Source organism: Suricata suricatta, chromosome 17, assembly GCF_006229205.1.
Source record: "Suricata suricatta isolate VVHF042 chromosome 17, meerkat_22Aug2017_6uvM2_HiC, whole genome shotgun sequence".
Classification (NCBI taxonomy): domain Eukaryota; kingdom Metazoa; phylum Chordata; class Mammalia; order Carnivora; family Herpestidae; genus Suricata; species Suricata suricatta.
The window spans coordinates 2,899,827-2,916,243 of NC_043716.1; the positions used below are offsets into that span (position 1 = coordinate 2,899,827).

Here is a 16,417-nt window from a genome sequence, read left to right on the forward strand (position 1 = left end):
GGCTCTGTGCTGATAGCATGGGGTCTGCTTGGGATTCTTTATCTCTCCCCTGCTCTCCTTCTCAAAATAAATAAACTAAAAAAAAAAAAAAACCAAAAAATCAAGTAGTAGTTTACCTGAAAAAATAAACTTCAGATAGTTTTGTTCTGTTATGCCTCACTCACGTCTTGCCCAATAAATAAAAAAGGGGTGCAATTTTAAATTAAGTAATATTAACATACATGCTACTTTTTTTTAATGGGAAAAGGAGGTCTTCGGTCTCTTGGTTAAGTTTTGTGTTTTCTATGTTCACAACAATCAAGGACTGTGTTTGTCTTAATCTCTTTGAAATCCTAGTGCCCAGCACATCAGGGGCTCCGGAAATGCCACTGAAGAAATGAATACAAGGCCCTGCACGTTTCATTAAGTTTATTCTTAGGCTCCTTTTTATATTTTTTATTCCTGTTATTAACGTCCTTATATTTTCTACCTTGCTACTACTGGTACCTGGACAAGGTAATAAATTTTCATTCACTCATTCAAGAAATACTTAGAAATCAACCACTGTGTACTGGGCATTCTTCTAAGGGCAAGAGCTAGCGCGGTGAACAAAGTCTATGTCCTTGGGGAGCTCAAGTTCAGGGGCAAAGACGTAAAAAAAAAAAAAAAAGCCACAGAACGCAAACAAGAGGAGTGTAAGACACTAGGAACGCTGTGAGGGCATCAAGGAGGCAGCTGAGGTGGGGGAGGAGGTGGAGAGGAGCCAAGGACACTTTCCTGGAGACTCGATGGTCGGGCGAGCCCCCCCACCAAAGCGGGAGAACAGGCCAGTGAAATCTGAGGGGGCCATGTTTGGAGGAGTGGGTGGGGGGTTGAGACCCGAATACAAAGGTGTTTCTGTGCCAGGAACGGGGCTGTGTAAGATCTGACGCAAACAACCAGCGAGGCAGAGAACTGTGGGGGCTCCAGATGCAGCAGGGAGGAGGGGGTGTCCCAAGTCGTGGCAAAGAATCTGGATTTCATTCAAGCGTCATTGCTCAATAGCTATGAGAGTGGTTTTCTCCGTTTGGTTAACTTTGTTTAAAACACTTAGTGCTTCAAGGCTAATCATGATGCTGGAGGCTGTTTTCAAACAAATAACTTTCCTGTTACGCCCAGAAATGAGCCTCTCATTTAGACTGATGATGACTTGTCTTGAAAATAGTTTTGATTGTTCCTTTTCAGCTTAGTTTTGCCTCTGTGGTTTCCCGGCGAACTCCTATTGGACAGGCTTCAGTGTGTCCTTGGAGCTTCTTCTCCTCCCGTCACACTCCCCGGGCTGCACCCCACAACTGCTTATAAACTGTCCCCTTTTTTCTATTTCGGGTCTAAGGTAACTTTGACACAGAAAATCTTACTGCAAAGACGAATGTATCCCGATACCTTAGTACTGGGTTCCCAAGAGGGGAGGCGGGGACCCTTCTCCTCCCCGTCTTAAAATGCGGACAGTGGCGGGATGCCTAGGGGGCTCAGTCGGTTAAGCACCAGACTCTGGGTTTCAGCTCAGGTCACGATCTTGTGGTTCATGAGTTCAAGCCCCACGTCGGGCTCCAGGATGATCGCGCGGAGCCTGCTTGGGAGTCTCTCTCCCTGCCTCTGCCCCTCCCCTGCTCTCTGTTTCTCTCAAAATAAACAAAACATTTTTTTTTTATGTGGACAGTAGCTTCTCACACTAAGAATGTGGCGAAGAAAAACTGCAGTCCATCTAAGGCACAGGATTCGTACCCAGTGAATACTGCCGAGTACCTGGGACTTGACTTTACGGGCCGTTTGTGAGGTACCTTGAGCTCCTAGACTCTGAATTATTTTATGAATCTCTAATGCTAGCGTGATGGTTAAGGATGTGCCTTAAGGGGCGCCTGGGGGGCTCAGTCGGTTGAGTGTAGGACTTCAGCTCAGGTCATGATCTCACGATTCGTGGGTTCGAGCCCCGTGTTGGACTCTGTGCTGACAGAGCCTGGAACCTGCTTTGGATTCTGTGTCTCCCTCTCTATTTGCTGCTCTCCAACTCATTACCTGTCTCTCAATAATAAATAAAAATGTAAAAAAAAAAAAAAAAAGAAAAAGAAAAAGAATGTGCCTTACGGTGTCAAAAATGACCTGAATGATCACATCCTGTCTGCCACTCTCTAGCTCCAGTTCCGTGCATGGAAGGAGCCTGGCGCCGCCCCAGGTCAGTCTCCGTAAATGGAGAGAGTGCTAATAGCCACGACGAACGTGAGGGTATTCACAGGAGTACTGTGGGGGAGGGGGGGCGGGGGGCAGAAAGGAACCCCCACGTGCATGGAAGCGGGGGCAGGATCCGAGGCCCAGGGCCCAGGACTCGTGGAAACTGCTCCTCAAAGAGGGAGCGAACGGCACGGGCGTCCGAGCCAGAAGCGGAGGGATAACAGCGACATGAACAGAGGGAAGACGTGACGGAACCCGGTTGAGTCAGGCGGGTCCGCCTGGAGGAGGGCAGCGGACCAGGACCTGGAAGAGCGAGGACAGACACGCGGACCTGCCCTCGCTCCCACCCGCGGTCGGGGGCCCAGGCGCCAGGCCAGCGACAGGGCACAGCGGGGAGCCCGCCGCGCAGGGTGCCCGGGACACACAAGCTCGGGGGGCTTCTAGGCGGGAGGTAGTCGAGTGTTCGAGAGAGGTCTACGGCGTGCACTGGCTTCTCAAAGAGGCGTGCCGTCCACAGCAGACGTCAGAACCAACAGTGCTGGGAAGCAGGGGGACGGACTGCTAACACCCGATCCACTCTGGGCTCTTTCTCAGGGTGCCCCCACCCCCCCACCGCAGGCACACTTCCCCAGCGAGAAACTCCTCCCCCAGATCTTAACCGCCTCCGCCGTTACTCTCCGTGGGTGTTCGTGACACCAAATCCAGTCTGGTTTCTTGAACACCCTCTGCCTCAAGTCCTTCCTTCGGATACCTCCGCCTGAAAACACGTCTCTCACACACGTGCGCGCGCACACACACTAGCTGGTGGTTTCCTACAGTTCCAAAGCTCTGTTCTGCTAGGAAAGAGCTTATTAGCAAGCCGGGGTTTTATGGTCAAGAAGGGCTTGGGTTCGGGGCGCCTGGGTGGCCCAGTTGGTTAAGTGTCCGACTCTGGGTTTCGGCTCAGGTCATGAACGCACAGTTCAGAGTCTGCATGGGATTCTCTCTCTCTCTGCCGCACCCCAGCTCGCTCTCTTTCTCAAACACACACACTTTAAAGAAAAAAAAAAAAGAAGAGGGGCTTGGGCTCAGGCCCTCCACTGCGATGACACCCGGCAAGGGGGCTGTGGAGAACGGGACAGGTGCTGGGGCGGACAGAGCGACTGCGGGGTTCACGGTGACGCCACTTGCAACGGGGCCACTGCCGTCTCCTGGCGTCCTTGCCAGCAACATTTTAAACTCCCATTCACAAGCTGGTTTACACACTTCTTTCCTCCCGTAATTTAGCTCTGAGATGCACCTACATACTCCAAAACTCCCCATCGTTGTAAGACTTGAGCGTTTCGGGGCGCCCGGGGGGCTCAGTTGGTTAAGCGTCCAGCTTCGGCTCAGGTCATGATCTCACGTTCATGGGTTTGAGCCCCACGTCGGGCTCTGTGCTGACAGCTCAGAGCCTGGAGCTGCTTCAGATTCTATGTCTCTCTCTCTCTCTCTCTCTCTGCCCCTCCCCTGCTCTCACTCTCTCTGTCTCTCAAAAATAAGTAAAAAACATTAAAAAAAGACTTAAGCGTTTCTAAAACAAAGGCCTTACTTATGTGGGTTTTTAAAAATGTGTGTGTGTTTTTAAAGCAGTTTTAGGCTTACAAGAAAATCGAGAGAGAGGCAGAGATTTCCCACACACCCCTGTGCCCACAGGACATCGTAACTGCCCGAAGTTCACTCCGGGTGTGTACTGTACGTTCTGTGGGCTTGGACAAACACGTAATGACTCATCCTACTATTAGGATGTCACACAGAGTATGACAGAGTTCCTCTGTGCTCTGCCGAGTCATTTCCCCTCCCTCCCATACCCCCAGTGCCCATTCATCTCCTGACTCCATGGTTTTGCCTTTTCCAGAATGTCACGTAGTTGGAACTCCTCAGAGCGGCTCCTTTCGCTTAGTAATATGCACGTAGGGTCCGTCTGTGCCTTTTTCTGGCTTGAGAGCTCACTTCTTTTTAGCGCAGGATCACGTGCCATCGCCGCCGGGACCAGCTTGTCTATCCACTCACCTGCTGGGGGCAGCCTGGTGGCGCCCTCGCTCGGGGACTTACGTACAAAGCAGGTTTTGGCGCAGACCCGAGTTCTGCTCCGATGGGGAGATGCTGGGGCGGGTGACTGGCGGGTCCCGCTGAGAGCAGGCTTGGCTTTGGAAGAAACGGCCACGGCGGCTCGCTTTCCCAGCGGAGACGGACGAGCGTTCCCGTGGCTCCGGTGTCGTCAGCCCCGCGGTCCGAGGGGCGTGCAGACCGTGTGGCGCGGGCGTCTCTCCGTGTGCTCTGCTGAGGTCTTTGGCCCATTTGTCACTGAGGTGGTTTGTTTTCTTATTTGAAGTGTTTTTGGTATATTTTGGGGAACAGTCCTTTATCTGATGTGCCTTTTGAGAGTGTTTTCTCCTAGTCTTTGGCTTACGTTTTCATTCTTCTGGAAAGAAGTTTTTTGTTTTTGTTTTTTTTTTAATATTAACGAAGTCCAGCATATTGTTTCTTTCATGGGTCACGTCTTTAGTGTAAATATCTGAAAAAGTATCACCAGAGTCCGGTTGTCCACACTTCCTCCTGTCTTAGACGAGTTTTATAGTTTGGGTTTTACATTTAGGTCTGTGATCCATTTTCTAGTTCATTCTGTGAAGGGTGTAAGGCCTGGGTCTAGGTTTGTTTTTTGTTTTTTTTTAACATGTGGCTGTCTGGCTGTCCAGCACCATTTTTCAAAGGGCTGCTCTCTGCCCTGTGAGGTCACCTGTGACCCTCCGTCAAAGATCAGCTGACTGAATTCGTGGGGACTTATTTTGGGGTGTTAGCCATTTAATCAATTCTGCTGGTTTGGTGACCCCGACATTTCTAATACAGGCTCCTCTGCGGCAAGAACTGTTAAATCCAGGCGGGCTCCTCAGCACCACCTGACGCATCTGGATGGGACAGAGGAAATTCCTTAACAGTAAGAAAAACAAAACCCCATCACGTCCTTGATAGAAGGCTAATGGGAGGCGACGGGGCGTTACAGTGGTTGGTTACGTTACCAAATAAACTTAACATGAGAAAAACGGGAGTTAGCCAGCAGTTAGCGAGTCATAAACGTAAACACGTTACCCTTTAAAAAGGGAGCTTAGAGAACAGCATAATTTCCTTACCAAGGTGGCTTACACTGCAAATTTTAATTCTCATGAGAAGAAAGTCACGCGGATGATATACTCTGGATGGGAATCTCACCGCCAATTACACAGGGTCCGAGTGTAAAGAGCACCGCTTTCTCGGGGTCAAGGGGCCCCCAGTGTCCTCACCACAGAACCTGGCAGGACGGGTGGAGCACCGTCCCGGCCGGAGTCTGCAGAGAAGAAGGCTGGCCCGGTGGCTGTAGCCGATGAGGCCAGAGGGGAGGTGAAGACGCTCATCCTCTGGATGGAACAGTAAACTGCAGAGCGCATGATTAAAAGAGTAAAGGTTAAAGAGAGGCTATCAAACTCAGGTAGTTGTTTGTTTTTTAAATGTTGCTTCCAATTCTATTTGTCTTTGGGGTACTAGGTCCACAGAAGTACTTAATATAAAATAACTATTATGTCAAAGTGACAAGTTAACCTCCCGTAGGAAACTTCACTAGCTTGTCGCGGTGCCAAGTTTTAAAAGCTCTCTGACACGCGCCTGGACGTGTGCGGCGGGTACTCAGAGACACCAGAGTATCTCCTAGTCTCTCCAATCTGAGATACACTGTTGCACATTTTCATATTTCTTGGCTCACAATGTAGCTTATAGTAGATGTGAGTAAGAAACATGTTCTTAAATATAACCAGTGGGATCCGAGAATTAAGAAAGCCCGAAAGGGGCTGGAAGAGGTGGGGGTGGGGACGTGCTGGGCGGGCGAAGGTAATGTTCTTGACAGAGACTCGGACAGACAAAGAACTCAGAGGTAGATTTCGGCCTCATGTATTTCATCACATAGAAATCATGCCTCCAAAGACAAACATGTAAATGTTGACCTTTAGTTAATGTTGTGTACATTGCAGCGTTTAAGGGGAAGTGTGTGGATATCTACAATTTACCTTGAAATAAATCAAAGGAAGGGAACGATATCAAAGTGGTATAAAAACTACCTTATCTCTGATCAGCAGCCACAGAAGGAAACTGTATCTAACCTTAAGCAGAGCCTCCTGAAACCACCCCTGCCCCTGACCAGTGCCCCAGGGAGTTTCTGGATTGGGAAAGACAGACGCAGGAAGTACAAGCCTGACAGAATCCTCCTCTTCCGTGCTTTCTCCTTGAAGCCCCAAGCGTCCTTTTTTTGGCCAAGGTTAGTATAGAGTGTAGAAGACTCTTCTCCTGAAGATCTATGGCCAGTTAATCTGCAACCCCAGGGGGCTGGAGGTGAGCTGGGAAAGGAAAAATCTTCCTCCTGACACAAACAAGAAAATGGACTGATGGATGGCCAGACGGACGAGCAGGTTAGTATATCAGTGCATCCATTTTGCTTTAGGTTTGAAAATATCCACCGTCAGAGGCTTGGCAAAAGTAGAAGGAAAGACTAAAAGAGAAGGTACTTGCTACTGTGTTCAAAAAGAGAAAAGCAGACACTGGGAGCCTCAGGTCAGAAATCCAAACCTATTAACTGACGACAAAGGAGTCCAAAATGATTCTGACCCCAAGTGCCTGCAGAGGTCACTCTGGGCGACAAAAGTAAATTAGTGTTCGTGAAGCTTTCATTAAGTCAGCAGTGGTCATTCCCTCCCCGAGTGCTTCCTGCTTCCAGACGTTACACAAAGTCTCATCAAAAATGGTCATCCAAGCTCTCCAACGCCCCGATCAAGGAGGGGAGGTCCTGCACCTGGGTCCCGGCTCGCTGGACGACGTGGGGCCGCCGTCCCCGCGACACTGCAGACGGTCAGCGCACGGGTCATCTTCTTCCCCGGCCAGGAGCAGGGTGTGGCTCACCTGTCCGCACTCTCGTGGCGTTCCCACGCCTGGATTCCCGTGGGACTCTTAACGGAGGCTGCGCCATAGAGAATGAGCCTGGTCTCTGCCCCCGGCCAGTCCTTGGAAGGCCTCGGTCACTGGTGGTGGGCCCGAGGGCTGCTGCTGAGGAGGGGACTCGCGGTCGGCCCCTAGAGAGTTCCAGGATGGGAGTGTTCGTACTGGAAGCCCAAGTGAAGGACTGTAAGTAACTCTGGGCACGTGAGCCATGGGAAGTCAGCCCGACATCCCGGGAGGAGTGGGGTTCAATTCCAAGGCCCATGATTCCATCAGTCGTGCCTACTTCCTGAAACCCCAGAACTCTGGGCTCTGAAGCTCTGGTGAGCTTCCTGGTTGGGGATAAACGCTGACCATGTGCTGGGAGGGGAACTGCCAGAGGACACGAAGCTCTACCTCTGGAACCTTCCGAGACCTCACCCTTGCAGTTTCTGGCTGGTTCTGATTTGCCCTCCTAGGGAACTATTAAACCCAAGGGGGTAGCAACCCCCAAATTTGTGGGCAGCTGGTCAGAGGTGTAGGAGGCCCAGGTAGCCCATGTCAAAACTGCATTGCAATGGATAATCGCTTTTTTTAAAGTTTTAAGTGTATTTATTTTGAGACAGCGCACACACACAGCAGGGGAGGGGCGGAAAGAGAGAATCCCAAGCAGACTACACCGTCAGTGCTAAGCCCAACTTGAGGCTCGAACTCACGAATTGTGAGGATCACACACTGAGCTGAAATTAAGAGTCGGACACTTAACTGACTGAGCCACCCAGGTGCCCGAGACTTTTTTCCTTAAGTTTATTTATTTTGAGTGAGAGAAAGAGGCAAAGAGAGAATCCCAAGCAGGCTCTGTGCCATCAGTGCAGAGCCCAATTGTGGGGCTCAATCTCACTAACTGTGAGAATCAGATGCTTAGTCAACTGAGCCACCCAGGGGCCCCTGCAATGGATAATCTTTAAAAGACACTTGCGGTTCAGGTTTTAAGTAACTGATTTTTTTGAAGAATACAAACCAATGGAGGAAAAAAAAAAAGCAAGGAAAGTGAGAAGACTATTCCAGAATTCTTAATTGAAGAGATCTAACACAAGGAGTGAGCCTTGTCATGATCATGAGTTTTAAAAGTTACAAAAAACAGGTCAATATCTATCACAGAAAACTGAACATGCATTCTGCACGAGACAGGACGGAATCCATGCTGGCCGATGCGTGCTAACGGGCTGCGTTTCTGTGAACACCTCATCCTTGGGAGACACCCGCTGAAGGATCTCAGGGTGCAATCGACTCAAAACGTTACAGAGTTGTTCGTGTGCGCAGAGAACTGACAGGGGGAGAGGTCCACAGCATTGAAGGCACCATCCTTCCAACCTTATAGGTCTGCATTTTTCCAAATACAAAAACTTGCAGAAATGCATCAGCAAAAGTTTAAGGGAAAAAATGAAGGAAATGTGGTAAATCATTTTAAAATCATTGAGGGGCACCTGGGTAGCTCAGTCAGGTAAGCATCTGACCTCCGCTCAGGGCATGATCTCATGGTTTGGGAGTTCAAGCCCCGCGTCAGGCTCTGCTGACGGCTGGCCTGGAGCTGCTTCAGATTCTGTCTCCCTCTCTCTCTCTGCTCCTCCTCACTCACACTCTGTCTCTCACAAATAAACATTAAAAACAAAATCACTGAAGCTGGGTGATGGGCACATGGGGACAATACGCCATTCTACTTTGTATAGCTTTTAAGTTTCAAAATAAAATGCCTCTTAAAAATGATGCCAGAAAGGTTCTTCCTTTGAAAACGTGTGGAATCACCAGTTCCTAAAACTTCTTAATCTGTTCTTTAGCCTGTTGTTTTGGTTCCTCCTTCATTAAGAGATTTCATTCTTTTGTTTGAAATTTTATTGATTTCCTAGGTAGATACTATGTTCAGAACACTGTGTCAGGTTCTTGGGGATTATTAAAAAGCAGTTAAGGTAAATCAGGGTTCCTACGTCACTAAGTTGCAAAACAAAATACATAGGACAGAAATAAGTAGCCAAGAACTGCAGGATACGTATATCAAAAAAGGGCCCGGTGAGAGAAAAGTCAAAGTGGGTGGACCTGATTGTGTAGGAGGGTTCCGATTTGGGCATATTCCTTTTTAATCTCAAGCAGGCTCCGCACAGTCAATGCAGAGCCTGACTCGGCGGCTGGAACCCAGAACCCTGAGATCATGACCTAAGCCGAAATTAGGAGTCGGACGCTTTACCGACTGAGCCACCCAGGCACCTCGATTTGAGGAGATTTCCTCCCTGGAGGGAAGGCACCAAAGTCAACCAGGACACACAAAAATGGGCCAGACATTAGGCGTGGGACCGGCTAGGACAAGACAGAAAGAAATGTCCAACAATGTGACTAGAAACGGGGGCCTGAGAGAGGAAGGGGTTAAAGGACACCAAGATTTGGGGTCTGGAGTCCTAGAACCCACGAGCCGAGCAGGTGACAGAAGGCCGGACGCCGGGCGGAGTGTCTCGCCCACCCAGGAATGAAGGTTAATGAGTTCAAGCTGCTCCTTGTTCACACCATATGCTCAGGTTAACGCCCAAATCCTTGAAAACTGCCTGATGTCATTTATCGCCTGCTGTTCCTCCACGTCCCGAGGCTTCATGGGACCACCCTGGTCTCCCCCACCAGCATGCCGATTCTTCAAGAAGCCACAGGCATGGTAAGAAGGAGCAGGGTCTAGAAAGTAACCCTGCGCGTGCCAGCCCGCCTGAGCTAGGAATCCACCGGAAGCCAGGGAGTACCAGCCGCAGCTGCCACCTCCAGAGACCCAAGTCTCCTCCCCCATCTGCCACCTCCCCCCGCCCCGCCCCCGAGAGATGGACTGTGGGGGCTCCTCGGGCTCACAGCCCTGCCTTCCCTGTCCGGGTTCACACCCGAGAAGTCGGCTCCTCTGGTCATCTGCCGTCTTACAGTGTGCTCCCGCTTTCCTTCTCCCGATCCCAAAGCCTGTTATTTTCTGCTCCCCACCCGATTCCTCTCCACACTCTGGGACCCCCGTTCTCTTCTGGGACATCATCCGCCTCTTCCTGGAGCGCCCGCTCCTCGGGCTGGCTTACCAAACACCCTAGATCCCTCACCATCACCCCCAGGCAGCCCTCTCTGGTGAGGACCCCCGAGGTCTCCCCCACAGACCCAAGACAGGAAGAGAGTGGGTGGCAGCCTCCTCACCCACCATGGTGCTGTTTCCAGACCTGCCCGCCGTATAAGCCCCGGCCCTGGCCCGCCCACTGTCTCTGAGATCACAGCATCAGATGTATCCCCCACCCCGCCCCGGGAAGATCATTAAAAACAAAACCGTCCAGTCTTGTTTCAAAAGAGAAAGCACTTTTTATTCCCAAAAAACTGGGAAACGGCCTTGGAACGAAGGACACCCTTCGAGGTGGAATCATGCAGCATTAGGAAGGGCTGGCGTGTCCCACTCCGTGGCCCCCGCGACCCCCTCCCACCTCCCCAGCTCCTCACTGCTGCAGCCGCACCGCCCACCCGTCCTGTGCGCACACCGGCATCCCCGACGTTAACCTTCGATCTCGTCCAGACTCCCAGCACTGCCTCCTCCCAGCAGTCCCCTCCCGCTGCCCACACCCCACAGTCCACTGCGACGGCGCCTCGATGCCCGGGCTGCCCCCCACCCCCACTGGCTGGACCCGGAATCACTGAACCAGATCCAGTCCGGTGCCCTGCAGTGGACGGTCTAGGGCAAGGGCCCGACTGCTTGGCGCCTCGCTCCGTCTGCTCCCCGTCGTCTCCCACCCTGACCCTGGCCTTGGCCACGGACAACACAAGCGGGCACTTGAACAGCGCGCCCACCTGCTACTCCCGGAACCTCGCTGCCACGCTGAACACCCGGGCCGGCTGGCTGGAGAACGAGAAGGGGTGCAGAGGAGGGAGCAGGGCGCCCCGCCACGCCTCCCCTCCCCCAGCCGCTGCAGGTGCAGGGCCAGCCTGGCTGGGCCGCTCAGGCTGACCCAGATCCACGGATCTGCTCGGTGGAGCCCGACCCAGTTGCTGGGAAGGTATTTTAAGCCATCAAGTTCCAGGTGGCGTGCCGTTCAGGAACAGCTAACTTGGAGAACCCAGAGGCTAAACAGCGCCAGAAGAAAACGCAATGACCAGCAGACCTGCGTCAGCTCTTTCGACCTGCCCTCCCCTCATTAGATCCCAGAGTTGCTGCTTCTTAGAAAAGAGAAGCCGTCAGAGGAGAACCTTCTCGATTTCCAGCCCCGGGTCTCTAGTCCACGCCGGCCCACCCGCCAGGCTTCTCTTTCCATGTCAGAGCGGCAGGCCTACTCCTGAGGTTTTGGGTTTTAACTTTTCCACTTCCCCATCTTCCAAGTACGCCTGGCCTCGGCCTGGACACATCCAATGCGCCTGTCCCTGTGGGGCTCACTCTGCCTGAGCCCTGAATGTGCTTTTCCTCGAGGCTCCACACTCGGCCTTCTCCCCCCTCCCTTTACAGGCCTGCGTGGACGGGTTAGGCCTCAGCGCCTGGAGCGGCCCTCTCCAGAGCTCCACATCCAGGCGCGCAGCACACAGCAAAGGACCCACTGAGACGGGCCGCAGGGCAGATGCCCCGGCCCCACCACTAACTCCCCCTCCTCTTGCTCCGCGGGTTTCCTTGCTCCCCTCTGGATGCCGTCAGGCCTCTGCCTGAGGTCACCGCCCCTTACCTGCAATGCCCAACAGCCTCCCCCTTCCAACCCTCTTCCGTCCACATGGCAGCCAGGCCTTTTCTAAGCAGATCTAATGGGGTCCTGCTGTGGAGACGGCTTCGCTCACTCCCGACTCGCCAGCACTCGGCACACGACCCCCGTGACCGTTGGGAACGTTTAGCAGGTAAAACGGATAAACGACTGGCATGTCCAGGAGCCCAACAGGTGCGCGTGTAAACTCAGGACCCAAGTGTCACAGACCGACACTGAGAGATGTGGGAAAGCCTGGCTTGACGGCCGGCCAACCCCGGACTTAAACAACTCCCATCACCTTAGTCTCAAAATGGTCACGGCCAAGGTTCAAGTCAGATTCTTAAAACTACTGCTCCGCCTCCCACCGCCACAAAAAACAATTTCGTTTCCAACAGACTCAAAAACAAGTCCGAACATTCGATGTTTACTTACGTGCAAAGAATTGACTGGTCCTCACGATCTAGAGAACAAAACAAACAAAAAAAGAAAGTGACCATTTGCCTGGTGTTTCAGACACTCGATGCAATCAGGTTGCAGCACAGTTTTAGCCACTCCGCTCCCGCCCCCCGACGCCTCCCCCACCTTGGCAGCGCCCTGACTCCGGGCCCCTGCTCCGTACGAGGCCAGACCCTCAGCCCCATCACCCTTAATGCTCAAGCCCCGTGCATGACCGCGTCCCCTGGGAAGCCCTATAAAAACGTGCTCCCCGGGGCTCCTCCCCCACCAGATCATCTTCAGGGGGTTGGGATTGAAATCCCCTGTTTCGGCAAGTTCCCCAGGTGACTCCCATGCAGGGTGAGGCCTGGAAGCCACTGCCTTGCAAAAGGCTTCAAGAACACCCACCACCAGAGCAGAGAGGAATCGTTATTAACTGAGGGAGAAAAGGAGAGAGGGAAAAAAAAAAAAAAAATCACACCCTGGGCGGGGAAGGCTGACGGCAGACACACATCTAAATGGAGCGCAACCAGCGTCTCAGGTCCCGACGGTTTGCAGACCAAAAATAACAGAACAAAGTGCAGCGAGAGCAGAATCACACCGGATGTTAAATGGATGAATGATTTAAATCTTCAGCCCAGCTTTGCAAATGGAAAGGTGAAATCCAGACCCGCGGCCTGCCCTGGACAGCCCCCGTCCCGGCCCCCCAGCGTGGGACGTATGATTTCTAATCACTTATGGGCATTGATTATCTATTTTTGTGGAGGAGAAAATGTTCCGGGAGGTGGCCCAAAGACACGGGTCTGGCTGACTCAAGCACCTGTGTTGTTGGTGCTGCTTAGACGGGATCGTGCTGGCCGGGCCTGGCCCGAGGAGGGGAGGGTCTTCTGTCATGCCCATGTGGAGCCTGCTAACCCCTGAGTGGCTACCCCAGGACCCAAGAAGGGTCTCACAGGAGTTCAGGCATAAGTAGCTTTTTTTTTTTTTTTAAGTAGGCTTCACGCCCAGCACGGGGCTTGAACTCACTACCCTGAGATCAAGAGTCAGATGCTTGGGGCACCTGAGAGGCTCAGTCGGTTAAGCGTCCAACTTCAGCTCAGTCATGATCTCACAGTTCATGGGTTTGAGCTCCACATCGGGCTCTGGGCTGACGACTAGCTCAGAGCCTGGAGCCTGCTTCAGATTCTGTGTCTCCTTCTCTCTCTGACCCTCCCCTGCTCACGCGCTCTCTCTCTCTATCTCTCAAAAATAAATATACCATTAAAAAAAAGAGATGCTTAACCCATGAGCCACCAGGTGCCCCGCCCCTTTGGGCATAAGTAGCTTGTATCAGAGAGAAATAAATGTCATGTATTATTAAGATAAACTAACCCGTGCGTATACTCTGTGTATGAACCGAGTTCTCCTCAAGTCTCACTGAACTGGGGACAGCCCCGGTCACTGCGGTATCCCCTCCCTCTGGCCGCGCAGGCCACACTCACAGGCCGAGGCCGACCCCTCCCTCCCCGCCCTGCCCCCACACCCACGGCCACCGTGTGTCCCCACGTGGCCTTCCGTGCTCCGCTCGGCTGGGGTCCCTCGGGTTCCTCGATGCGTCCTTCTTTCAACCATGCTCTGGAGGTGGACGCACCGCACTGCCGGCTGCCTGCCCCTGGGGCGGTGCTGCCCGACACCAGGCTCGGTTTCCCCACGCCAGCACCTACGCTGGCTGCAGGTCAGGGCTGGCTGCTGCCCCGGGAAGTGCGGGTTCGCGCCCTGGCCCCGGCTCTGCCCTGCGAACGCGGCCTGACTCCCGGCTCCTCCCGGGCTCTCCGCCCACGGGGCTGGGGTTTTAAAAGCCCGTGTTTCTTCACTGTGAACAGGAACCCTCAGAGCCTTAAGTTTGCCAGGTCTGAGCACCTTCCATAGAGCTCCACCCCACCAAGGGTTTCACGGCTTTTCCGAGCCGGTTCACACGTATAAAAATATCAAAACACACAAAAATTAGCCAACACTCAACTGCCTCCGAGTTCACTCAGAACGGCTCTCTTCCTGCATCCGTACGTACTCATCACAGCCGCCACCACTGTCCCAGTCCGCTCCGTTCTCCACTCCCTGGGCTCGCGGCGCCCCGGCCCCAGCCAGACTTCTCTGTCCTCAGCGCTCATCTGTCTGGTCTTGTGCGGGCTCTGCGCCTCAGTTTCCCGATGCGTGCAGTAAGGGCGTCCCCTGGAAGATGCTCACCAAACGTGATCCGCCCACGCCTCCCTGACGCCTCCTAATCCCGCCAACTAACGAACCGTAGCAACGTTAGATGACCTTGATCTCTAAAAACCGGTCAATGCACCCGGAGCCTGGACGGATATTTAAGGGGAACAATTTCACTTTCAAAAATGCAACTAGCCTCGGAAGATGCCCAGTCCTTTCCAAGCACGTCCTGAGAATCACGTACGGAGGTACGTGGGGAATCCATACCGAGTTAAATCATAACGCAGGAGGTTCTGAATCAATGACCTCAGCTCCTACCTTAAACAACTAGAAGAGAGCAAATTGAATTCAAATTAGAAAGAAGAAAGAAAATGAGAAAGAACAGAAATCACTGAAATGGGGATAAGGAAAAAAGAAAAAAAAAAATCAATGTAACCAAATTCTGGTTATTTGAAAAAAATCAACCAATTGATAAACTTGCAACCAAACTGATCCGGAAAAAGACACAAACTGCCAACACCTAGAATAAGATAGAGAACAGGTACCCTGAATCCCACAGACACAGTCCGAGTGAGACTCAGAGGAAATGAACAGCTTTTTAAAAAGACGTAAACCACTAGAGCTCATTCCAGAATAACCTGACTGGCCTCATATCTGGCAAAGAAATCGGATTTGTGGAAACGACGTAATGTTACGTGTCAATTCTACCTCAGGTAAAAACACATAAATGTGTAATTAAAAGCTTTCCTGCAAAGTAAACACGTTTCGCTAGTGAATTCCACACAGCATTTAAGGGAAGAAAAAAACCATACAACTTTCCAGAAAATTCAAGAGGCAGAAACCTCCCCCAATCCATTCTCAGAGACCAGCCGGACTCTGACACAACCACAGAGACGTCACAACACGAGAAAATGACATACAAACCCCCGTCATCCGCACGGGCACAACAATCCTTAATAACACGCGAGCGGATCAAAGCCAGCGCCGTGCACAGAGGCACACCCCGGGAGGAGCAGGCGACACCCACCCTGGCCACGCAAGGCTGGTTCAGCACCCAAAGGCCAAGGACCTAACTCGCCAACTCTACAAACTACAGAACACTGAATTGATGTAGAAAACAGATTCGAGAAAAACTCAACATCCATTCATATTAAAAGAAAAAAACCCCAGAGCAAACTAGGAATACGGGAGAATTTCATGAACCTGATAAATGGCATGTACAAGAAAACGTGTACCATGAACACCATCCTTAATGGTGGAAAAGTGAAAGGCGTCCCCTGTCTCTGAGGCCAGGAACAAGCCAAGGATGTCCCTTGTTCCCACACCTACTGAGCATGATCACAAGACAAGATGTGAGGGAGGACACAGCGACGTCTCTATTTGCAGGGGACATGCTGGTCTACACAGAAAATTCCAGAGAACCCACCAAAACTACCTGCCAGAAGAAGTGAGTTCTGCAATGTTGTAAAATACAAGGTCAATACGTAGATTTTTAAAAATATTTCTAGGGGCGCCTGGGTGGCTCGGTCCGCTGAGCATCTGGCTTCAGCTCAGGTAATGATCTCACGGTTTGTGAGCTCAAGCCCTGTGTCGGGCTCTGTGCTGACAGCTCAGAGCCTAGAGCCTGCTTCGGATTCTGTGTCTCCTTCTCTCTCTGACCCTCCTCCACTGTGCTCTCTCAAAAATAAATAAATGTAAAAAAATTCTTTTTTAAATATTTCTATATGTCAGCAGTATACAATTGGAAATTTTAAAATTTCAAGTTTCCTTTAACACTAAAAGGCATGAAGCACTTACTTACGTTATATTTTACTTAAATACAAATCTAACAAGAACAGAGGTTGAGATTTTTGCAATCAAGTTTACATCCAAGAATTCTGTCCTTCATTCATTCAATCAGTGTTTCTTGAGCAACTAGTATGTGACAGACA

General features: G+C 51.7%; 1 protein-coding gene across 6 annotated transcripts in view; it reads right to left on the reverse strand.

Annotated features, from left to right (window-relative positions):
• MYH10 (myosin heavy chain 10) overlaps positions 1-16,417 on the reverse strand; it is a 114,651-nt gene that overhangs the window by 78,506 nt on the left and 19,728 nt on the right. For all 6 annotated transcript variants that reach the window (XM_029929161.1, XM_029929158.1, XM_029929160.1 and 3 more), the window contains exon 3: positions 12,297-12,324. In XM_029929161.1, coding sequence (XP_029785021.1) covers positions 12,297-12,324 — 28 coding nt within the window. The remainder of the gene's footprint in view (positions 1-12,296; positions 12,325-16,417) is intronic.